General features: G+C 43.9%; 1 protein-coding gene across 1 annotated transcript in view; it reads right to left on the bottom strand.

Moving 5' to 3' along the window:
- Window positions 1–24,678, bottom strand: part of LOC146796676 (uncharacterized) — a 208,743-nt gene that overhangs the window by 37,560 nt on the left and 146,505 nt on the right. Inside the window, exons 38-44 of the mRNA XM_085629355.1 lie at window positions 17,687–17,854; window positions 13,686–13,894; window positions 9,780–9,877; window positions 7,921–8,039; window positions 4,101–4,268; window positions 2,765–2,970; window positions 2,053–2,156 (exon numbers count right to left, since the gene is read on the bottom strand). Of these exons, the coding sequence (XP_085485481.1) occupies window positions 2,053–2,156; window positions 2,765–2,970; window positions 4,101–4,268; window positions 7,921–8,039; window positions 9,780–9,877; window positions 13,686–13,894; window positions 17,687–17,854 (1,072 nt within the window). The remainder of the gene's footprint in view (window positions 1–2,052; window positions 2,157–2,764; window positions 2,971–4,100; window positions 4,269–7,920; window positions 8,040–9,779; window positions 9,878–13,685; window positions 13,895–17,686; window positions 17,855–24,678) is intronic.

Raw genomic sequence — 24,678 nt, 5'->3', positions numbered from 1 at the left:
TTGCAATGAACTGACGTAGGGCAGCACCCCAAGTCTTTTTGCTGCGCTGCCCTACACCAAATCGAAAAGGCAGGAATGCACCATATTTACGAGATATGGTGCATGCCGGTCCTTTCAGCCCGTGCGGGGGCACAATTTGGTGCCTAGCCCCAACGCAGGCAACCATGCACGATGGTGCAAGGGTGTCTGCGTTGCTGGCAGGATTGTTTTTGAGCAGGAATGTCACTTTTCTGCACACAAAAAATATCCAATGAGGTGTTTTCCTCTTTCTATGTGTGATGCAGCACACAGGAAAAGAGGAAAGAACATGGTGAATAAAGATTTTCTCCTCCTTACGCCTGCCCTGGGGAGGTGTACAGTGTTGACGCATTTTCCAGGTTTACAGATCCTTGTAAATCTGTGGATGCATCAAAACCCATGGGTGTTGCGTAGGAATACCCACCTGCTACACCTGCTGTGTAAGGCAAAGCAGCGACTTGTGCGGTGTTGCCTTACACCATATCTACGAGGCCATGAAAAGGCAAGCAAAGTGGCTTTGGGTGGCCTCGAAGATATGGATCTGACTCTGTGCAGCCAAGCATCATACAAAGTGACACACCAGCAGTGCAATTGGCTTGTAAATAAGCCCCTTAGTAGATATAACTCAACACATACATACCTTGACGATACACATACGTGGTAGGTAGATGTGAAGTTAAGAATAGTAAACCTGCCCTAGAATATCTGTATCGCCAAATATCTTTGCACTCAACAGTCTGACTGTCAAATGTTTTTTCAGACCGGTAAACATGGCTTTCTGCAGTCTTCTGTCGGGGTTGCTCCTTATCTGTCTTTTGTCCAGAACGCATGGAGCGAATGCTTCTGACCCAGTTTAGATTAGTGTTTAATAGGTGTTGCTGTGTTTGCTGCTAGGGAAATTCCCAACAACAGACATTTGTATTTGTCCATATGATGAGTATTCTCCCCCAGACTCTGTTACACTTGGTGTTTTTCTGTAAGTACTGCCTTCCCTCTACGAAGAGATATTTACTACCTCAGTTATGGAGATTTACGTTCTGCAAATGTAGACTGCCACTGTGTTTTTCTGCAGCAGCTAGATGGTTATGATGTATATGATGCACTTACCTGCTTTCTCAAAAGCGCACTGAGCCTGAGAAAATCCTTGTTGTTCTAGGGAGGTGATTTGCGATTATGAATTAAAGGACCTGCTTATTTTAACACTGCTTATGCACTTTACCACACTTATTTTTCTTATATAATCTGTTTTTTCCAATTGAGGAATATGTTTGTTTTTTTACTGTGTCTGTATTTTATTATATTTAATATCTGTGTTTTTCTTCCAAAATCTGTTTTTGAGAAACATTTGTTATATTGAACCAAGATTTCGCTTTTTGACTGATAAGGATCCATCCATATTAAGACACTGGAAATAGCTCTTTCATATAGTGTATTGGACTTGCGGAGAAATTCATCTCTTAAAAATCTACAAACATTGTAAACTTTTTTTTTTTAAGAACCTAGTGGTTTTATTTATGTAATTTAAATGTGGTTTTATGTATCTTTTATGATCTACTATTTTATGATCGAATAAAGACAAATTTGATTGTTTGATCGATTGACTTTAAAATGTTTTTTAAGAATGGCTTTCTTGAGAGACCCTGGCTGTCTGAATAGTATTTATTGCTGTCACTGAGGAGTTAAACTGACACAAGAATAAACATGCGGAACAGTATGGCTAAGATTGCAAGCCGTGTTGAGACTGGAGACTTGAGTGCATCCTACTCATGTATTTCCAGTTGTAAGATATGCTCACTCGTGTAGAAATACTTTTCCATGGGTAATCATGTCTTACATCTGGAAATTCATGAGTAAATCATGCCTAGGTCTGGAGTCAGACCCAACCACTCACAGGAAATTCTTTGTAGATCAGGCCCGGGTAGTCCAGGATAATTTAGATCTAAGTCGGAACTAGGACACAAATACTCATGGAATAAGCTTGGTCTCTAGCTCTAAGGGTGCCTTTAGTATGACCATCACCTTGGAAGACCTCACCTGTTTTCACCTTCAGCCATGCAAGGTGGGATTTGACAAAGTCTTTGACGTCAATTCTGCTCCCTTCAGACATTTGATTGTAGCTGTGACCCAAGACCTCGATTCTGGTGTCCAATGAGTGAGAAAGGGGAAACAGTGAGATGGTTATTGTAAAAAGTCGATTCAGCAAGCGCAGAGGAGCGAATAGTAAATCATTCCACACTCCCATTCCTATTACATTTCAAATGCATCTTTTCTAGTCCTACATTTCCATCTGTTCTGCATCACATTCTTCAAGTTTTATCCACTGATTCTTTCCACCACCCTCCTTTATAACTGAAGTAACTGGCGCCCGTTCCATTTCTGCACCACTTGTAACTGGACCTTGCAGGAGCATAGATATGTGTGGGCTATGCATTAGCACATGGTCATACATGTTCCTCAGCTACGCCTTCCTAACCCCACTTCTCTATCCCATCTCCAGGAAGCGTAGCTTACAACAAAATCTAGTGTGTACATTTCAAACAAGAACATAAGTTACACACTTACTTTTAAGCCAGTTCCTACATCTTAGTAAATGTGGTTACATATGAATAAATTACATTTTTTTTACTAGCGTGCAACTGTTGTACATTTGAAAACTCCATGCTAAATTGTGACCTAGTGGTTGTTTTTACTACTTACAGCCAAACTCTATGCAGAAACATTCTGGAAGCGCTAGGCCATAACTTACATGTTTTGTAAAGAGGAGCAATCAATGTTTTCTGGGATCAGGTGCAGGGTGGTGGCATTGATGCTGGGATTCAGAAGAGACAGCCCACCTGAGAACAACTGGCTCCAGTCATTGGCTGTGAAAGCTGCAAACGCCCCATGGATACCATTGATGATCAGGTACAACATTTCATCTCTGACCTGGATGTTCGTTACAGTTATCTCTTTCTGCAATGATAGGAATATATTATAAAGGATATTTAAACCTAAGGCCAGGGTCAGTGACCAGAAAGCAGGGTTATGACAAAGTTGCACACTCCAGACAAATAATTCCTAAATTCTAAGTCAGGCGGATAGGTGGTTGAGGATATTCAGTTGAAACTCCCTCCCTCTGCGATGCACTTCCATGAACTAAATGGATCTTGCAGTTTAGCAAGACATCTGCCTACTTTTTCTCTGCTCCTAGACTTTTGCACATCACTGATTTCAGTGATTTGTTTTAGCTTCTTTGGCAACAACAGGTGAGCTCCCTCGCACTACACGTTTCAATAATTCCAAATGCTATGAAACCAACCAAATACAAAAGACGCGTATGCTAATTTTCTATAAGACAGACTAATATTATGTGATTCATTATTGCTGCTGTCTTAGCCACAACCCCCTTCGAAGGAGGCTGGGGCCGCTTTGGTGGTACCATCTTACGAGGGTGAGATGAGGTCGCCGATGATGAAGCATGCCACAAGTAGTGAGCGATGCCCCCTCATCCAATCTAATTGCCACTGTAGGATGAGATATATGCCCTCGTGATCCCAAGTGGGTGGTTTTTCAGGACTTTATTCGAAATGTACTTGGTAAGGGCTAAATTTGGTCATATACCATTGCCCATCACACTTTGAAAACAGACATCATCCCTGCAAAAAGCACTGGCAAAGTCAATAGGTCTTGCATGTTACATTATTGACTTTAACAGTTATTGTTTTGTTTTATGTTTGTACTAAATAACAGTTGTGCTTGCACATGTATACGCAGCAGCAGCGATCTTGGAGAGGTTCTTATTTTTGTAGCTGTCTGTATGCATGATCTAAAGGTCACAGTAGGAGAAGTCAGGAGAAGAGTTGCAAGAGTGAGGTGAAGTGGCATATGAAGGGCAGGCATGGGAGGGAGAGTAAGAGGGATGAAGTGAGACGTGTCATGGAAAGAGACAGAGGCACAGAGAGAGTACAGTGGGAGAGGAAGCTAGACAGGACCCGGAGAACCATCCAGAGGACCCCCCTCATGATAGTGTAGATGAGATACGCACTTCACATGCACAACAAAGAAAAGATCAATTAATACTTCAAAACAAAATCACACATTACCTTGCTGGCGATGCTGTTAATAGCCATGCCAAATGATTTAAGGCCACTTATTGACATGGTTCTCAAAGTGCTCATGACTATCGACATGGTACCGTAGTTATTAATGTTGTCACCGGAAAGGCAGAAACCAGCCATCTGTGCAGCATTCAGAGAACTGAAGTGAGATAACTGCAAAGAGAAAAAAAGCATGGGGTATAGTCTTGTGTGGCACAGGAATACCGTGAACGTAAAGCAAGTAGGGCTCATGGTAGGGTTGCAGCTTCCAATGTGTGTGTACAAGAACTGAGGGCAACCAGATTATTAGAAACGCACTATGTGATTTATTATATTTTTATAAAATGTGGGCGAGTCAGAAAAATATATTCTCAATGGTAAAAAAAATAATTTCTGCTGATGTTGTTTCAATAAACAAATCTGTTAATGCACCTGATTGACCGCAAATGTACAAATTGTGTGGTGCTCACACATCTGACCCTTTGAAGGACTTACACATGTGTCAGGTGATGTGCCATTTTTTTACCGCAAGTGCGCAGGAATAACGCAAATGACCAGAACGCGAGCAACTTTCACTCATGTCACTTTCGCTCATAATTTGACACGAGAATGCATTTCACACTAAAATATAGAGCTAAATGAAGGATATGCTATAATGCCCAATTTTGCATAATTTTTCCCAAAACTTTACCTAATTATGTGAAAGAAAATTGCACTAATTTTTCCCAATCTCCACTCAAGATCCAATATTTATATACGTCACCAGTACGGATCATATTAAGATCCTCCATTTGTGTTCCTTGCGGCGGATCTTGGGCAAATATCACTTGGGCTAGGTTCTTCCAGTATGATTGTACCCAATTCAATTACTGGGGGCTGTAAAGGTGGACTTTCACAAACAATATTTTTACCTGTATTGCAAACGTCATTGCACCTAGTCTTGGAATTTAATAGGCATGTATGCATTTCCGGGTAGTGCTTTCCTGGGGAAACACAGAGGAGAGGGAAGTTTCCACTAGACAACTTATACATGCAAGTGCTAAAATGAGTGCAGCTTGTGTGGCCCTCTTCAGCTCCAGTGCTTGGATCTAAGGCCATTGATGTTTTTAAGATATGAAACTTTTAAAAGGACCAAGGCAGAAACAAATTCCAAACTCATGTCAAAATTGCTAACCAACAGGTGCGCAGAATAGAAGGTGTAGCAGATCCCAATTTGTTTTCAATCAATAGCTATTTCAAATCATGACAAAATCAATATAAAACTTCAGAAAGGCCAGCTGTGTAGACTCCCTGCTATAGATTCCCTGATAGCAGTGCAGTCGTCCTTGACTCCTCCTATTCACAAGTCTCTCATTTACTTACATTTCAATGTATAGTCCTATAGGATCTAACTAAACTTCCACATTTATTTGCAGAGCAAACCCTTTGCTCCGTGTGCCAGGGGAAATGTGCATTTGCACAATTTATTTTTAATTCTTTCGTTGTTGGAGCATTTCTCAGTGATATCGCTTTCCGTCCTGCCCTTAGTAGAGCTGGAAATTCATTTCTCACCTCTCCCTAAGGGCCATTTTCCCACCACTTACTTCACCCTGGTGAAACTTCTAAAGTCAGTAATTCTCTGCAAGTTACGACTTAGGTAGATGCTCATTGTATTTGTATCAGGTCATCCCATGATGCTCTCATGCCAAACACATTTCCCCACCCTTTGTTCACAGTTACAACTGTGAAAAAAAATGCACACATTTTTTGCAGTGCTCTGCTCCTGCAGAAAGAGGCATATTTCCAAGTTTCAGGAACCTGGATCTGGAATATTTCAGTATTCGAGATCTGGCATATGACACTTTTTGCACACACAAATTATCCATGTGAAATCAAGCTGGATCTAAAACATTTTAGCAGTGAATGGTCCTGGCTGTGTTGAGCGGGTGTAGCCAATGACTCTGAAGAGGAAGGCCCCTAAACAGCTCTGCAGCCCCTCTATGTCCCCTCCTCTGCCTCAGGGGTGTTTATTGTTGTCCAACTCAGTGATAGTCATGTTAGTGACCTTGGAAGAATGAAAGGCTAAGTGGACCAACAGGGATTAAATCATGTAACCATGTGGGTAAAACACAAATCCCTGAGGTGGGTGCATCAGTTGACTGACTCTCTTCATCCTGCGGGACCTTGGGAGTTGGGAATCTAAAGGAGCTAGGCATTATGTGGAATAGAAAGACTGGAATCTTGGTGTTATCCATAAATATGACCAAAGGAGGTGCTTCCTTCAGCAGAAGCAAGCAAGGCGGTAGCCTTACAGTGCCAAATTAGAAGCGCAGGTTTACAAACTGACTATTAGCTAAAAGTGAATTTTCCAAAAGGCATAATGCTAGTTTTGTACTGAAAAATAAATATGACAGATGGCTATGCAGTAATTGTGGTGTTACCACATCGTTCTATGTCATTTTCACACCATGCTTGCGGTCCTGGCCTTTTGACAACACAGTACCTTCTGGGAGCTGTAGTCAAAGTTTACTCGCTTGCCACATAAATATAGGGTAACACACTCAGGGGCAGATTTGCAATAACTGGCGCATCCCTGCATATCAGCAAGGATGCGCCAGTTATTTTGCCTCACGGCAGACACCTCTTGCGCCACCATGGATGCGCCGCATTTACAATGCGGCGCACCATGGGGCAAGAATAGACAGATGCGTGACGCATCTGCTGCCGTAAAGGTGACACATTGCTGGAGTCGTGTCGCAAGCGCGACGCAGCTCCAGCAAGGCTCGGGGTGCCCCTATGCCTAACATGCTGCGTCAAGCCTTACGCCTGCTTCAAGCAGGCGCAGGGTTTTGACACAGCATGGCCGTAAAAGTGACTGAGTGAAATCTTGTAGATTTCACTCAGCCACTTTTAGGAGGTGTTCCTGTGCCGGGGCGCCCCCCCCTGCGCCGGAACGCCCACATGTGGCGCAGGGCTTTACAACGTGACGCATCTCCCTAGATGCGTCACGTTGTAAATACCCCGCAGCATGGTGCTGGCTTTGCGCCGCCGCTGCGTCACAAAAGTGACGCAACGACGGCGCAAATGTGGCATACGGGGCTTGTAAATCTCCCCCCTCAGTGCTTAATTTGTGGTGTTGCTTTCCAGTGCTCTGTACTGCCAGTAATCTTTAAACACACAGCACTTATTTATGAGAGAACAACACATGGTGGCGCTCTCAGTCAATTTTGTACAATGTATAACAAAAAAATTATTATGGCACTGCCATACAGCAGGAGTGGCCAGAGCAGTTTGTGATGCCAGCTGCAGAGTAATACCTTGAGCCCTGGCACTTATATTTTTACAAATAAAATACTGAATACACTTGATAACACTGATTTGTAACAGAAAAGTCCAGGACTCAAAACATAAGAGAATTGTCATTGCGAAGATTCCGCCCCAAGTGCGGAGACTCCGCCACGACTGCGGGGCCTCCGCCACAAGTCTGGAGACCCTCTGTGAATCAAGTTCTCAGTTGGCAAATCAATGAGGCAAACTTGTTTGCAAGGAATTTGTAAGTGTGAATCAAGTGTTAAAGGAAGTAGTTGCATTGGTACTTGTCCTTGACGGTTAGGTACTGTTAGTTCACCAGACATTCCTGGTTAGTATTGTACCAAGGGATGCTAACACTTAAAAAGTACTCCAAACCCCACCAATCCATTGATGCAAGAAGAGAAAATGGGTGCTTTGGGATTATATGTCAACAGTAGATACCCCATATCAAATGGATTGAAAGAAGTTTGTACTTAAAATTCTTTTATCAATTTCTTATTCTGAACTGCAAAGAGGTGCACATTGCTGAACATACCCCATTGAAGCTCGGCCTTATAACTAATATGTCGTCGTATGTTGCAATCGAAGCCAACGACCCAAAGAGTCCATTAATGGCGTCCAAGTCCCCTTCCTCTGAATTGAAGCATGCGGATCCTGTGAAAGGTAAAGCATAATAGAAGTTTATTGACAACATTGTTCAGGAGTACAATGTGCTGCTCTCTGTGGCCCTGAATGCAAGTCAGTCAGAGCAGACCGACCGTATGAAACTCCACTCTGCCTGTTCTTAAGAAGGCTAGTTTTCATGCACCCCGTTTTGCCAGTTATTGGCACACCAGACCCCGCAATACCTGGTGGTAATTCCACCTCGTAAAATCGCATAAGGCTTTGGCTGTAACAGCCGCCAAGCCTCATCCCCAGATTTGTTTTCTTTCAGTGGGTAACATTTGTTAATCTCCCATGCCTGGCCTTATCTGCCCCTGCCCTCTCCTACATACTTCACCCCTCCTCCACCCACCACACAATTGTATGTACCAAATTGCAAGGAACTGTAAATTTGACAAAGCTTTAGGATTGTTACACTTAGTTCCACATGGGAATTCCATGGGGGTGAGCTCATAATTACACAGTACTGGTATGGTGCTACAGTGTGGTAATATAAAGTGTGTATCAGGATTTACCACCCCGTTAGTACAGTGCAACTGGTAATCAAGGTATAAGTAGCAATTTAGAGCTGGATTTATTGTGGGGTGCAGATACATTGCAAAGGGTTGTTGAGCTGTAATACTATTTCGTTCACTTTGAAAGTTTCATGAAAATTTGGACTTCCCAATTTTGAATGAGCTGGGCTGATTTGCATCAGTAAAGGAGGAAGGGGGATCATTGATCCTGTGCTTATTTTTGGCAGAAATGGGACAACATAACTGTGTTTACTTCTGGAACGGACTAACATCTGCGATCCGCCTGCACAGGTAGAGCAGACACTTAGGGCCCGATTACGGGTTTGGGGGAATGGGAGTGGGACCACCATACCGCCGCCCTGCTCCCACACCGCCAAACCTGTGTGTGAACCGCCTGCCAGATTACAACTTTTACGGTCACTGGCGGGCGTTTCTTTGGAGGTCCCACGGTTGTGCCCATGAAATAGGCACCACAATAGGAACAACAAAGCCAGTACCTGCATGGCATGGGCTGGTGAAGTCCATGCAGTGCAGGTACTGCAGTGCATGCACACAGGGGGGCAGAACATTTACCCCCCTGCATGCATCCCATGGCCATAAGGAAACAGGAGACCCTGTCCGGCCCCCTTTGTTTCTTCTCCACCACGGTTTTCATGGGGTAGGAACCGCCATGAAAACTCATAATATGCTTGGCTATACCACAGTTGTACCACCAAGCATATTGCGGCTTCACCACGCCACCACGCCACCGCCAGAGATCTCTGATACCTGGCGGTTGGGGAGGTGCAATGGTGGCAGGGCCGGACTGGGAACCGAAATCGGCCTTGGCAAACTGCTCGGCCGGCCCCCTTGGGGGTCTCTTCACAGACACATTTGTCTCTGTGGGGACACCCCTTTTATTTTTTAATGGTCATAGCCCCTTTAGCCAAATAAGATTTATTTTTTCGTTCATCTTCATTGATATGTATGTAAACATCCTCCATCTATTTCACTAAATCAACAACTGAACATTTATCTCTTCATCCCGTGCCTGTTAATCCTTGTCAGAACTGCAAGACATCATCTCATCCAAGCCTCAGAAAGCAATCAAACCAAATAAAAGCCAAGGCAGCTAATTCTGAAGCGAATGTGGTCAACACAACTTCTGATGCAGCCTTCAGGATGTAAGGATAGTTACAAAACATGTAGGTGTAGTTCATTTACATTCTGCAATTACCTGTCATTTCAATCTGCTTGTGCAGGAAATCCAAGAAGACTTTGAAAATGTCTGCCTGGTCAATTGGCGACAATGAAGTTGCATCTATTTCACCAACACTGAAAAAAAGGACAGGCAAAATCGTTAAGCTCCTGGATGATCTAGTAAAAATTGCAGGAAGGAACCTCATTCCTAAGCCAAGGCATACCAGGATAATGTTTTTGTCTGTCCAGTAGACAGCAAATGGCAAGTAATTGGAGCCTTTTCACCTACCGTTGCCGGTAAAATGTTAGCTTTTATGCCAGTGTTTTCTTTGGACTTTAATCTCTAGCCGCTGTTGGGGTGGAAGAAATATTCATGATGGAGTAAGATCACAGGAAAGATGCTGCTGAGTTTTGAAGCTTTAACACTGTTGCCATTCCCTCATCCAGTTCCAGGCAAAAGTTAGTGCTGGCACCTATGTGTATGCCTTTGTGTCCCTCATCCTGCCACTGTTGACCTCCAGTGGGCAAAACCCTGTTCTTGAAAAGCACAAGAGGTGTGAAGCCATTTATGAGGTGTTGTGGCTGCTTAGGCATTTATGCTATGAATTAGAATGACATGCTGTCATTCAGAAGAAATGGCACTTAGAGAGATACTTGTGGGTACAATTCTGGATCATTTGACAGACCTTTTGTGATTCCCACCACAGTGTAAAAATCCTTGGGATGCTGCATTCAAAGCACAACTCTGGGTCAAATTTGTTTTAAAGAGTCTGGAACAGATTCATTTGCTTGCCCTGAGAGACATCCCCAGGTTAGAAATCCCGATAAAGTCCCACCTCTCAAATACTTCAAGTGGGGCAATATGAAGAAGCCATTTCCCTTGCGAAAGTGGCATCTCAAGCGTTAGTTTTTGGTCCCATTTGATCAGATGCAGAGTGAGCACCAACCTAGAAGGGCCACTTTAGTCACCTCTGGGAGTGAGTCTGGGATAGGGTTCCCACACAGTAGGCCCAATATATGGCCGCAGTCAACTCAGGAGATTCCAGTACAAAATGCTGGATCTTCATATCCTCAATATAGCCAATCATTCAACACCAGAATATGTGAAGGCCATGGTAAAAGGAGGTCTGCCACACCAATGCCTCCATCGTATATCGATTGGGTACATTTGTTAAAGGTGATATGGGTTGATTTACCCATAGAAAGGAATGCACCCTAGCTATTAAGTCCATGAACCGACTTTAGACACTCACTAGAGGGAAGGTTGGTAGCATGTATAGAATCCTCAGCAAGACCATCCTTTTAAAGAGAGGTATTTTGCCAAGAATGTTGAGTGGAAGTTATTCTATCTGTTCAGGTCCTTTCATGTTATGGTTAACAGTGGGGTAAGGTTAAGGCTCCACATGGGACCTGGTTCTAACGCACTGTGTATACCCAGGTATTGGAAGCTAAATCTGTGGTTGTCTGGTCCCCCCGCAGATTGGGAATAGGGATGATAAGGTGCAGTTTACTCTGAGTGTCAGTACTCTGAACAAGAAAAACCAGTCAAAGGAGTCAAATGCTTTTTCAAACTTTATGAGGGTGTTGGGGTCTCTGAGCATATGGAGCTGTGCTTGGGCTATGTGTAATCTATGAATGTCAGGTGCTGTGATTGGAAATTAATCCACACTGGTCTGGGTAAGTGCTTGCAAGAGTCTGTTTCAGATGACTTTAGCATAGATCTTAATTTCTGCATTCGGGAGGAACAGGTTTATGAATGTCCGCCATTGTAGTCAAGTCAATGTCAGAAGGGGATTGGACGTCCTGTATGGTTTCCTGGTACTGAGAAATAGGTGAGGAGAGTGGACCAACTTAAATTTGTTCTAATATTCAAGGAGGTCTTCTCTAACGTCAGGGTGTTTTGCCTGGTTTCATGACAGCAAAAGCTGCCTCAATCTTTGCCACAGTAATAGGCTGTTCCAAACCATCTCTGTCTAGCATGCTCAGGGTTCCAGGGGGAGGTCATCAATAATAGGGGCAGAGCATTTTTGGGTAGAGCATTTCAGCCCTGCACACAGGTTTCAATAGGAAGAAGAAAAGGTGGAGTTGATCTCAATTGCTGAATTCCCTTGCTTCCCAGTGGATCTATTACTACAGGAATCATCTCAGGGGCGACGTCTCTGATGGCAAGCCAGTAGAGCAATTTTACAGATTGGGCTCCCCTTTTATAAATCCACTGGTTTGTGGTTATTCAGCACTATTGAGCTTCCTACAGACACTTTTATTTTAGGGAGATCAAATGCGGCATGACCCCTATCTTCATGCTTCTATAGGTATTCACGTTCCAGTGCAAGCACTTTTGCCTGGAGCGTGGACTTCATTGCTTTTTATCCTTTTCTTTCTTTTTAAGAATGCTTTGACTATGGCAAACATCCCTGATGCCCATACCATATCTAGGGAATTCACAATGCCCACATTAAGTTCAAAGTAGGCTTTCCTTCTTGCATTAAGAATTGTGAGCATTGAGCATCAACCAAGCATTCATACGCCACACTGGGTGACAACCGTCCATCAGGACTCTGATTTACACTATGATTGGGGAGTGATCAGATATTCCACTGGATAGGATATCACCAGCTGATGTGCATACCACGTCAGTGCCGGAAAAAAATAGGAAATCAATTCTAGACATGATTTTATGCTTAGCTGAAATGTGGGTGTATTCCTTGAAATGGGGGGGGGGGCATATTTGATGCACTTCACTCAAGTCCAGGGAGAATTTCCAATTGGCCAAAGAGATAGTTCCATTCCATTTCATTGCTCTCGGCCAGTGGAGTCTAGCGTGGGATCCAATAATGCATTGAAGTCCCCACTGATTAGGGTCAGAGCTTTAGGTAACCCCTGGACAGCAGCTCTAAGGTAAACAAGGGTAGGTTCAGGTAGCAGAGGTGGGGTCTATACCCTGAAGACGTTGTGCAGTTTCTCTGACTGCCAGCCCTCCATCTTTACACACCTCCCATAGGAATCAGTGGTGACCGGAGAGAAAAAGAGGGAGGCGTTTAGGGCAGCAGGCTTGGACTGGAGCGCTGGCCGATGACTGTCATTGACTGATACTATTTGCAAGCATTCCACCCATCACCTTTGTGTTTTTCATGTGAGGATGAGGCAGGGTAGTTGGATATGATGAAGGGGAATCCTCGGTCCCCATACAGTCATCATCTTCCAAGTCGGCTTTGGCTCTGAAGGAACCAACCAGGAGGAAGTGCACTAGTGGACTGTGACTCGGAAGAAGGAATGTCTCCTGCAGAGTCACAATATACTGTAGGGGTTCAGTTGCTTTAAGATCCAATATTAATTTAAAAGGACCTGGTGTGGGACCCTCCTTCTATAGATATACCCATATATAGCCAAGGAGGGATTGGCAGCCAAAAGAACCCCTGGTAAAAATTCTCAAACTAGCCCGATCAGTTCCTCTCCTCGCTCTGTCATCACTCTCTTCTTCGCTCTCCTCTTTTCCGGAAGCACCCCCCTGTGCTTTGCTAATTACACGAGAGAGCCAGAGAAAGTACTAGAGCTCCGCAGCACCTGCTGCCCTAAAAACCTGCCCCCAAAAGCTACAGCACCCTGGGGAAATGCCCGGTGGTGAAACGGGCAGTCCAGGCCTGCACAGTAACTGGATGCATGGTTTGTGTTGCAAGATAGTTCTTTTTGCATCATTCTCAAATGCATGACTTTCTACTCTATGCCTCTATTTGATAGCAGGTCAGTGTATAAGCCCCACTAACGTTCTTATTTCCTGTACACCAAAGCAAACAACATTCACTCATGGAAGGCTTCCAACAAATTCCTCTTTCGATACTGTGCTTCCGCCATTTCCCCTCCTAGCACAGAGAGACCCTCTGTGAGTTCTGTGCAGTTTATAAATTATTTTAAGATAACATTAAAATATGTTGTGTGTACTTACAATTGTCTGTAGGCGGTGCAGTCAAGATACTGTAGAACAGTAGTAGCAGTTTGCACATCAATACTGTCCCAAAAGAGGGCCATTTTTGTCTGGATAAATGAAGTCCAGTCCGCAGATGTGTAGTCTCTGAAGTGGACCTGGAGGTCTCCAAAGAACTGCAGATACATCTTCTTCCTGATGGCTGCATCTGGGAATGTGGTGAAGTTCTTCTGCAAAAGACAACAAGGCGATGTGAGCTTGTGTGAGGCCAACACCCATTTCATAGCAACAAAACACCAAGCATTATTTACTACTGAAAGTAAATTTAGATGGATGGATCACTTTACAAGTAAGCAGCAGGCGTGGCCCATACAGGTAAGTGCGGTGGGTGGGGGGGGGGAGCTTTTTTTTTTTTTTTATTGTCCCTCGTCGTCCTATGTTGACTCTGCCCCCAACCACGCCCCACCGCTCTTATCTGTGCTGGCCACGCCTGCTGCTTTTTTACTCGAACCAAGTCCGATTTAGTCGTCTGAGCTTCATCTCAACTAACAGCTTTTTGAAGCTATTTCACCTTTATTGCATTGATATAATCTAGCACACACACTGTGTTTATTAACCTTGGCTTTCTTGATAAGGCCAGTTTCTGAAACTACCACACTTTTGATATTATCCTTTAGGTCAATTCATACCGACCTTCGTTAATTAGAAGCCCAATGCACGCGCAGTGATTGATTTTTGCGCAGGGTAAGCATTAATTACTTACTGAACACTTATTTAACTACTTGTAATGACAAGTACACACCCTTAAAGAAGTTCCTTTCTACCCCATAGGCTACACTTCTACCCCTTCGTCCCGAGGAAGACCCGCCGTGACGCTTTTTTAAAATTTTGCGCCTAACATAGGGTCGAAACGTCGACGTACACCATGAGTCCACACAACGTCTCAGTTCCAAAACCAATTCATACATGAACAGGATGCGTATGTGATCAAGTATATGGACTCAATCTTCCAAAAATTACTTCTACCCAATCGTGTTTGTTATATTAAGTGTATTAAGTGTATCGTTTGTATTCACCTTTACATGTCACTTCTTCTTCACATTTCTGTCAATTGTATTTTTGTAGCCCTAATTATTCATTATTCTTTCTTAAAAATATCGATTCAAAAGTATTGCTTGGGTGTTGTCATTGCTTTTCCTAAATCATGGATACATGTTACATGTAATGCATTTATATTGTGAACATCCCAAAGCAATTGTAATTCCCCGACAGAACCATTGTATCCGTATAATACATATACCCAGGTTCTGAGGGACACAGGGTTACCCCATTATTTTGTATAAAAGGCCACGCCTGGTAAGCAGGAGAGACCTTTACAATAGCGAGGTGGAGTGGTAACACATCTTTATGCGGAGACAGATCATTTTGGGCAGACTCCTAACAAATATTGCATACATGAGTATAGCTATGGAGCCTTGGGCAAGGGGAGGAGTGAGAGAGAAAGTCTGATATTTTGAGATAATGAGGTCCATACTCTTTGGGATTTTAACCGTTTCAGGATTTCCAGAATCATGCAGGGCTTTTCGCGCATTGAGTTGTTCTTCCTGTGGTGAGTCTTATGGTGGAGCAAATTTTTTCCTACAAAAAACCACTAGAGGCACCATCACTAGCTGACAGAACCAAGTGCCTGATTCCTTATTGTTACTTTCTTCTTGGGGTACAATTAAGGGATTCCTTCGGAGTGAGTGACTGGGCATTCACGATTGGTGACTAACTTTGAAGATATCTGGTTGATGTGGCGGTGGCGACAGCCGCAGACCCAGTTCCTATAGAGTTTCTGGACTGAATACTAAGCCAGAGCTGCATTGATGGGGTAGAGAGTGTGAGTGATCCTTGTCATGCTCTGCATGCAACGGGAAAGAGTGCCCATTGGGCCATCCTTGAACCGCTCAGCGCTCTTTATTAGTTGGCAGAATTCTAGGCGATATAGAAACACTTTACAAAACAGTCTTTATCCTAAGCAAAAGAAAAATAATGTTCAAGAGTATGTAGGTCTTCTTTATTTTCAAATGTTCATTCCATGGTAGTCACATCCAGTGATTGCCTCATTACAATGGCAAACGTATTCACAGTTAGGAGATAGGCGTAGAAGACCTACGTACTCTTGAACATTATTTTTCTTTTGCTCAGGAAAAAGACTGTTTTGTAAAGTGTAAAATTTTGGGGTCTTTGTCCTCAAAATTCTGGGAACGTGAGTGGCCGTTTCCCCTTTATCCTTGAGAACATATTAGTTTACTTTGGGATACACACTTAATACTGTGGTTATGTGCAGAGTTTGACTCAGCCATGCTCGCATTTAGAGGACTATCTAGGAACAGTCTAGACCCCCAGTGTCAGTACTAACTGTATCGCTGCCAAATAACTGTTGCCAACAATGCTGGTTAACACAATACCATCATGGAGCGAGGACACTGACAAGCACACCATCCATCCACCCATAAAATCCAATGGACGGGACTTATTGATTCCTTGACTCATTACACTTGCAAAGGTTGGAGGAAGTCTCAAGAATGGAGCCCCAAAAGAGACATCCATGGAGATAACTCACAGACTACATATGTGAGACGAGGAGCATGGAGCAGACAGAGACTGAGAGGCAGAGCACAGCCTTCCTAAGAAGACTCGGATAACTAGGATCTCTCAAAGCCCTTAAGCACCACAAAGACACGGGCTGCAGTACACTCTTGTGAGAAGCGAGCCTTCAAGCACCCTCTAGTAGTATAGTAGTAGTAGTATGCCCCTATCACCACGGGAGAGTCACTTTTTCTGATGCTCCGTGGCATAGCATACTCTCCATATTTACAAGGTGGCGCTAAGCCACTTAACGTGGCTTAACAGCACCTTGTATATGTGCACTTTTCTGCCACAGCCCTCTGTGGCAAAGGGACGTGCAATGGGTGTTGCAGTGGGCATTCCACCAAAACACCCATTGCTTTTTGATGCTGCCCCAGACTTACAGTGCTTGGGCAACTTCAATACCTGGTCATAGACTTGCGATACGAGGAGAAATACCTTTATTTCTCCTTGTTTATTCCTCTTTCTATGTATGCTGCCTTCTGCAGCACACACAGGAAAAGCAAATCGCCATTATTGATTGTTTATGTGCAGGAAGGGTGTCCCTTCCCTCATGCACATAAACAATCACCCCCGCAGCGCAGACACCCTTGCAACATGGCGGTAGGGTGCCAGCGTTGAAGTTAGGCAGCTTTTTTAGCTCCAGCACTAAGGAAAACAAAGGGGTGAGCCGTAATTTTGTAAATACGGCGCATCCCTGCGTTTTGAAAATGTTGGAGCGCAGCGTTGCCAAATTTGGCGTATCACCGCAGTCTGGCATTTTCTTGTACATATGCTCCCAAGTCTGTTAATTGTTTAGTATTTTCGACAGTTAGTGGTTTTCTACATGGTAGAACTGAGTCTGTCGAGGACTACTGGTGCACTCATTTGTGAGAATCTTTTATTCTGTGGAACAGGCCTTGACATTCATTGGAATGTTCAAAGTGGGAGAGCCAATCAGATTTCACAGAGGTCAGTAATTGCCTTCTGAACAATACAATTATATTTTTTTCTTCTTTTGACTACGGATAAGCAAATTGATTTTTTCTGTTTAAAAGAGTGCCTTTTTATGCCTATTGCAGTAAAATTGACATATAAAATAAAAACATGTATTATAATATAAAACACTTCATGATTAACGTGGTTTGTGGTCCAGGAAAGCAATCTCTGTGTTCTATTACATTTATAAACCACTAAACCCTGGGCCCCTGGTATATTGTCACCAGGTCCCCTCAGTTGTGTTCATGGATCACAGTATACAGCTGCCTCATATGTGTCCTCTCTCTTTCTGTTTATGCGTGTATACACTCACAGACACATCTCTCTCCCTACATACACACCTTTTTCTTTACTGAGTAGGTTGAGATTGTCATGTCCTGAACTACATACAAAATAAAGTGTCAGTGTACCTTCTGGGCGCTGTTTTGGAATTCAGTCAGGAAAGTAGAGATGACGTCGTCGCTCTGACGGTGCAGCCTGGCAAGGATGGGGCAAACCAAGTCGTCGTTGCTCAGCACCTTGACGTCCAGAGTATAATCTGCAAGTTGTTCAACACTTATCTTTGTCACCACGTCGGCCTGGGAAAAGAAAACACACAGACTTCAGGAGGAGATGAAAGTTGGTCCTTTTTATATCACTCAGTCATTTAAAATTAGAAGTAACACCCAAAACCTGCTGCAATGAACGTGCCTTTTTGGTCTGAGGGAGCTCATTGGATGTTAGTCCGAGTTCCCGCTCTTTTAGAAATCTGAGTTTACGTTCTCAGGTCTTCATTACCTGAGTCACTGGGCTCCTGATGTGGTGACACCACGTCTGAAAATCCTGATTCTACGAGGTTGGTTAATTTATGATTGCTATTTTACCATGCAGTAAGGAGTCTGGTGCATGGAATGGGGAATTACAATCGAAATTAGTATACCTTTGCAAATTTCCGCAATATTCTACCATGTTGTAAATGACAAGGTATGGCCTTGGACATCACCGGGACGGAAATCCTGCATGGAGTAATTCAAAACACCGGATCAGCCAAAAACCTCTTTTTTATCTACTTGGGAAATTCCGAGATCGTTTGAATGAGCGGTTAAATGTTTAAATTGAGTGAATAAAAAATGTGCATGTTTTATTCACAATAAAGTCATTATTCTTACAATCTAATTCACGGAGGACAATATTTAGTATTATGTAATGTGGGAAAATTCAGTGATTAAATGAGCAGGGACTGCCTAGTGCTGAGTATCTGCACATTTTACACTTGGAAGGAGAGTTCCAGCACTTCTCCGCAGTGATGCAATACTTGTTATGAGAGAGTTCCAGCACTTCTCAGCAGTGATGCAATACTTGTTATGAGAGAGTTCCAGCACTTCTCAGCAGTGATGCAATACTTGTAATGAGAGAGTTCCAGCACTTCTCAGCTGCGATGCAATACTTGTAATGAGAGAGTTCCAGAACTTCTCAGCAGCGATGCAATACTTGTAAGGAGAGAGTTCCAGCACGTCTCATCAGCGATGCAATACTTGTAAGGAGAGAGTTCCAGCACTTCTCAGCAGCGATGCAATACTTGTAATGAGAGAGTTCCAGCACTTCTCAGCAGCGATGCAATACTTATAAGGACAGAGTTCCAGCACGTCCCATCAGCGATGCAATACTTGTAATGAGAGAGTGCCAGCACTTCTCAGCAGCGATGCAATACTTGTAATGAGAGAGTTCCAGAACTTCTCAGCAGCGATGCAATACTTGTAAGGAGAGAGTTCCAGCACGTCTCAACAGCGATGCAATACTTGTGACGAGAGAGTTCCAGCACTTCTCAGCAGCGATGCAATACTTGTAATGAGAGAGTGCCAGCACTTCTCAGCAACGATGCAATACTTGTAATGAGAGAGTTCCAGCACTTCTCAGCAGCGATGCAATACTTGAAAGGAGAGAGTTCCAGCACTTCTCAGCAGCGATGCAATACTTGAAAGGAGAGAGTTCCAGCACTTCTCAGCAGCGATGCAATACTTGTAAGGAGAGAGTTCCAGTACTTCTCAGCAGCGATGCAATACTTGTAATGGGAGAGTTCCAGCACTTCTCAGCAACGATGCAATACTTGTAATGAGAGAGTTCCAGCACTTCTCAGCAGCAATGCAATACTTGAAAGGAGAGAGTTCCAGCACTTCTCAGCAGCAATGCAATACTTGCAATGGGAGAGTTCCAGCACTTCTCAGCAGCGATGCAATACTTGTGAGGAGAGAGTTCCAGCACTTCTCAGCAGCGATGCAATACTTGTAAGGAGAGAGTTCCAGCACTTCTCAGCAGCGATGCAATACTTGTAATGGGAGAGTTCCAGCACTTCTCAGCAGCGATGCAATACTTGTAAGGAGAGAGTTCCAGCACTTCTCAGCAGCGATGCAATACTTGTAAGGAGAGAGTTCCAGCACGTCTCATCAGCGATGCAATACTTGTAAGGAGAGAGTTCCAGCACTTCTCAGCAGCGATGCAATACTTGTAATGAGAGAGTTCCAGCACTTCTCAGCAGCGATGCAATACTTATAAGGACAGAGTTCCAGCACGTCCCATCAGCGATGCAATACTTGTAATGAGAGAGTGCCAGCACTTCTCAGCAGCGATGCAATACTTGTAATGAGAGAGTTCCAGAACTTCTCAGCAGCGATGCAATACTTGTAAGGAGAGAGTTCCAGCACGTCTCAACAGCGATGCAATACTTGTGACGAGAGAGTTCCAGCACTTCTCAGCAGCGATGCAATACTTGTAATGAGAGAGTGCCAGCACTTCTCAGCAACGATGCAATACTTGTAATGAGAGAGTTCCAGCACTTCTCAGCAGCGATGCAATACTTGAAAGGAGAGAGTTCCAGCACTTCTCAGCAGCGATGCAATACTTGAAAGGAGAGAGTTCCAGCACTTCTCAGCAGCGATGCAATACTTGTAAGGAGAGAGTTCCAGTACTTCTCAGCAGCGATGCAATACTTGTAATGGGAGAGTTCCAGCACTTCTCAGCAACGATGCAATACTTGTAATGAGAGAGTTCCAGCACTTCTCAGCAGCAATGCAATACTTGAAAGGAGAGAGTTCCAGCACTTCTCAGCAGCAATGCAATACTTGCAATGGGAGAGTTCCAGCACTTCTCAGCAGCGATGCAATACTTGTGAGGAGAGAGTTCCAGCACTTCTCAGCAGCGATGCAATACTTGTAAGGAGAGAGTTCCAGCACTTCTCAGCAGCGATGCAATACTTGTAATGGGAGAGTTCCAGCACTTCTCAGCAGCGATGCAATACTTGTAAGGAGAGAGTTCCAGCACTTCTCAGCAGCGATGCAATACTTGTAAGGAGAGAGTTCCAGCACTTCTCAGCAGCGATGCAATACTTGAAAGGAGAGAGTTCCAGCACTTCTCAGCAGCGATGCAATACTTGTAATGGGAGAGTTCCAGCACTTCTCAGCAGCGATGCAATACTTGTAATGGGAGAGTTCCAGCACTTCTCAGCAGCGATGCAATACTTGTAATGGGAGAGTTCCAGCACTTCTCAGCAGCGATGCAATACTTGTAATGGGAGTGTACCGGTAGCATAGAAATACTTTAGGACAGTGGATATGTGTTTTCTATGTCAAGCACCTATAAGAATGTGGTTGTTTTATGATCGAGCAAAGAGGTCCGACATAGGACTGGCCAGTTATTCCTACTGGTGGGCTCCGAGAAAAGTCTAATCATTATAAAGTGTATTTATCCTGATATATGTGACTTTCTGGCAAATCATTCAGTCAAGCAAAGCTTTCTAAAGGCAACTTGTGTACCATAAGCCCGTTTTAAACACTTTGGGCCATGTGTACAAACACATTTTCCCATAGACACAGAATAGTTAAAACCCTTTGCAACAGCTGGCCCTTTGGGCTGTGCAGAGTGGAGTTTGGTGAATATTAGCACAACCAAATCTTTCAAGCAATAAATCATCATGAAAGGAGTGCAGCCTGACCCAAGATGGCGCTGAGTATCTCTGTGACTGCATCTTGTAAAATGTAAATACTCTTTCCCACTAGCCCACTCCACACCCTGTCCAAAAGAATATGCCCTAGGGCACCGTGTGCAGACCAGAATCAGGGCAGTCTCTTGCCCAGAGCAAAAGGCTGAATTGCACTCTTTCCTTATTTAGGAACAAACCTTTTGTTTTGTAAAATGGAAGAAAAATCGGGTTGTGGCTACTATTACAATGAAGACTCAGTGCTCTTGTGTTATTAATTTGTATTACACAATGTCAGTCCTCTGTGTTGCTGCAGGCGCAATGTAATAGTTTTAAATGGAGCTGAAACAGGATCACAACATAATTGTAATGTAGGTGGGTTTTATTTAGCAAGTGGTTACCCGAAAGTGTCTTGGCGCTGGCGTTCAACAAAGAAAAGCCCACCAGAGAATAGGACACAATGGATGAGATTAATTATAGGTCTGTAAGAAAAGCCAAGTTTTTAGCACTTTCCCAAATTTCAACAGTTTGGATTGAGATCGCAGGTTTAGAGACAAAGCGTTCAAAAATGTGCTAGCACAAAAGGAGAAACTCCTGCCACCCCATCTTACTTTATTTATTCTGGGAACAGTTACCAGTCTGGCTGAGCTTGATTAAGTACCTGGCCAGGTGAATGCCAGAAAAAGAAATTCTGAACGTATTCTGTCCCAGTACGGTGAAGAGCTTTATGGACCAAACTTAGGACATCATTATGATGCTGGGCGTACGGACCGCCTGCTGCTATTGCGGCGGTCATAAGACCACCTGATGAGCATATCAGTCTGACCGCCATATTTGGATATGACCGCTGGGCTGGCGGTCGGAAAGTCAATGGTCTGACCATGGCGGCATGGCTTGGCCATTTAGAAGGGCCGCAGCAGATGCCGCCACAGTGCAGTGTGTGCTGCACGTCCATTCACCATGTGCCATGCACCATGTTGTGTATGGCACATGGTGCTTGGAGGTAAGTGGAGGCACTACATGTGCCACCAGGGCCACTTTCAAGTGGCCCGCGATGGACAGGGCCCTGTTTTGGGCCCCATATCCCTTTCCGACAACCTTTTCATGGCAGGAATCCCACCATGAAATGGCTGTTGGAAAGGGATGTTGTATTCCTATTGGCAGTGCTTGCCTCGGCACTGGCGCCATTCTAGGACACTGCTCTGAACGCCACCCCATCAGGTTCTCTCATCCTGGTGGAGGCGGCGGTCTTTCGTCCGACAGTTGTGGGTTTAATTGGCAGCATCGTAATGCAGCGGTCGTACCAAAGGGATGTGTGTGGTCTGACTGCCACCGATGGCCTGTCAGTGATCCAACCGCTCAACATCCTAATTAGGCCCGCAGTGGAATGTAGCATGCATGCCTTCATCAAGCCATCATTAGAATGAACGCGTCGTTAGTACGCATTCATTCAGCACGCAAGTCGTTGTAACTACTTGCCATACTGGGGCGCTGGACTTTGGAATATGAACATTTACTATTCCAACTCCAGTCTGCACAACAGTAGGGAAGGTGTTAGACTTTATATTCAACATCATTCCACCAATGTGCCCGCTCTAAAGCAAGTGTTGTAACGACTTGCGTGCTGAACAAACGCGTGCTAACAACACATTTGTACTATTGCCGGCATTGTGAAAGCACAGCGTGATTCTGGCCTCATCCTAAAGGATGTTACCCCCTTAGGGCTATAAAATTAATCCTATCCCTAACTGGTAGCCAATAAAGGCTCTGTAAGGATTGAGAAATAAGGCGAATTTAGAAATTTTCAAAGGCAGTCTGGCAGCTGCATTTTGAAGATACTGAAGTTGTTCACTAGACGTTTCTGAGTGCCCAGTCTTTGTTCCCGAAGAGTAAAATCTCAGTTTTATCTGAGTTTAGTTTCAAACATTTGTTTGCATCCAGTTCTCAATATGAGTCATTTAGCTACCGAACCTTTTAGCCACCTCTTCCACTTCAGATGATATTGACAACACAATTTGTGTGTCGTGGACGTAGAAAAATATTGCAAAACCATAGCTGGGGATAGAACTGATCAGGGGAGTGACACATATATTAAAAATTGTGGGGCTAAAGGAGGACCCCGAGGCATCCCACAAGGGAGGGAAAAGGGGTCTGAGATGGCATCTCTCAAAGCCACCACCTGCTTCCTATCACAAAAGAATGAACCAAGCAAGGCCAATGCTGGGTTCCTAAAGCCTAACATCGTGAGCCGATTAATAAGAAGTGAATGGTTGACCACGTTGAAGGCAATGGATAGATCTAATAAGATCAGCAAAGTATTTCCAGCTGCGCTCCAATGGAGCTCCTTTGGGTATGCAAAGGAGCTTAGTCTGGTACCCAACGAGCTTCTGCTAGGAGTTAATTCAACTCTTTCGGGTATCCAATGGAGCTCAGTCTGGTACCCGAAAGAGCCCTCCTAGAAACCGTTAGAGCTCTTACAGGTATCCAACAAAGCTCAGGCACACAACCAATGGCACTTCTACAGGAAGCCCACATAGCTTCAGTATCTGCATCAGACACAATCGGGAAACATCGGTTACAACGCGGTCTTTACACCGCAATACGTTTACAACGTGGCCATTACAACGCAAGTTGTTACAACGACTTGCGCTGGATGGCGCTATACACTAAGGAATAGTATGATTTACTATTCCAACACCTTCCCTACTGTTACGTAGGCTAGTGTTGGAATAGTAAATCATACTATTCCTAAGTCCAGCGCCCTCCAGCGCAAGTCATTGTAACAACTTGTGTTGTAATGACTGCGTTGTAGACGTATTGCGGTGTAAAAACTGTGATGTAACGTCATACATTCGACACAATCATGCACACTGTGGTGGCACAATGGACCTTTTTGTGGTTGTATACTGCCAAAATATGGAGTTTTAAATACTGTGTTAACAAAACATTGTAGACAGATTATCAACAACAAAAATATCATAGGAATACATTTATGTGAGTTTATTATACTTAAGTCCACATATATGTACCTTGACGATGTATTTATATATTTAAGGTGCAAAGATTTGGAGAAGAGAAAACCTATATATGTGCTTTCCCTGACAATATTTTGATTATTGCTTCTGTCTGTGACATTTTTGTAGGCACCCCATTTACCACCTGCAGGCATCTGTGGAGCAACAATAAATGCCCACTGAGCACTTGGTGGCTCTTAATGTAGCTTCTGCAGACTTGCAGATTACACAAGATGCCAGAAGAACTCAACTGACTGAGTCCCCTTTGAGTCATTCTGCAACATCACACATGCTGTGTATGTCTGTGGGTGGATACAATGGACCTGATTACCACAAAGCTGTTGGGCACTCCCGTTTTAGGCAAATAATGCCCGACACTGGCGTTTGCCCTCCCACCTTGAAGATGGTCAAATTTGCCACTAATCAGGAGGGTAAA

Source organism: Triturus cristatus, chromosome 10 (genome assembly GCF_964204655.1).
Source record: "Triturus cristatus chromosome 10, aTriCri1.1, whole genome shotgun sequence".
Taxonomy (NCBI): Eukaryota; Metazoa; Chordata; class Amphibia; order Caudata; family Salamandridae; genus Triturus; species Triturus cristatus.
The sequence above is the reverse complement of the archived record's forward strand: the minus strand, read 5'-3'. Positions and strand labels throughout refer to the sequence as shown.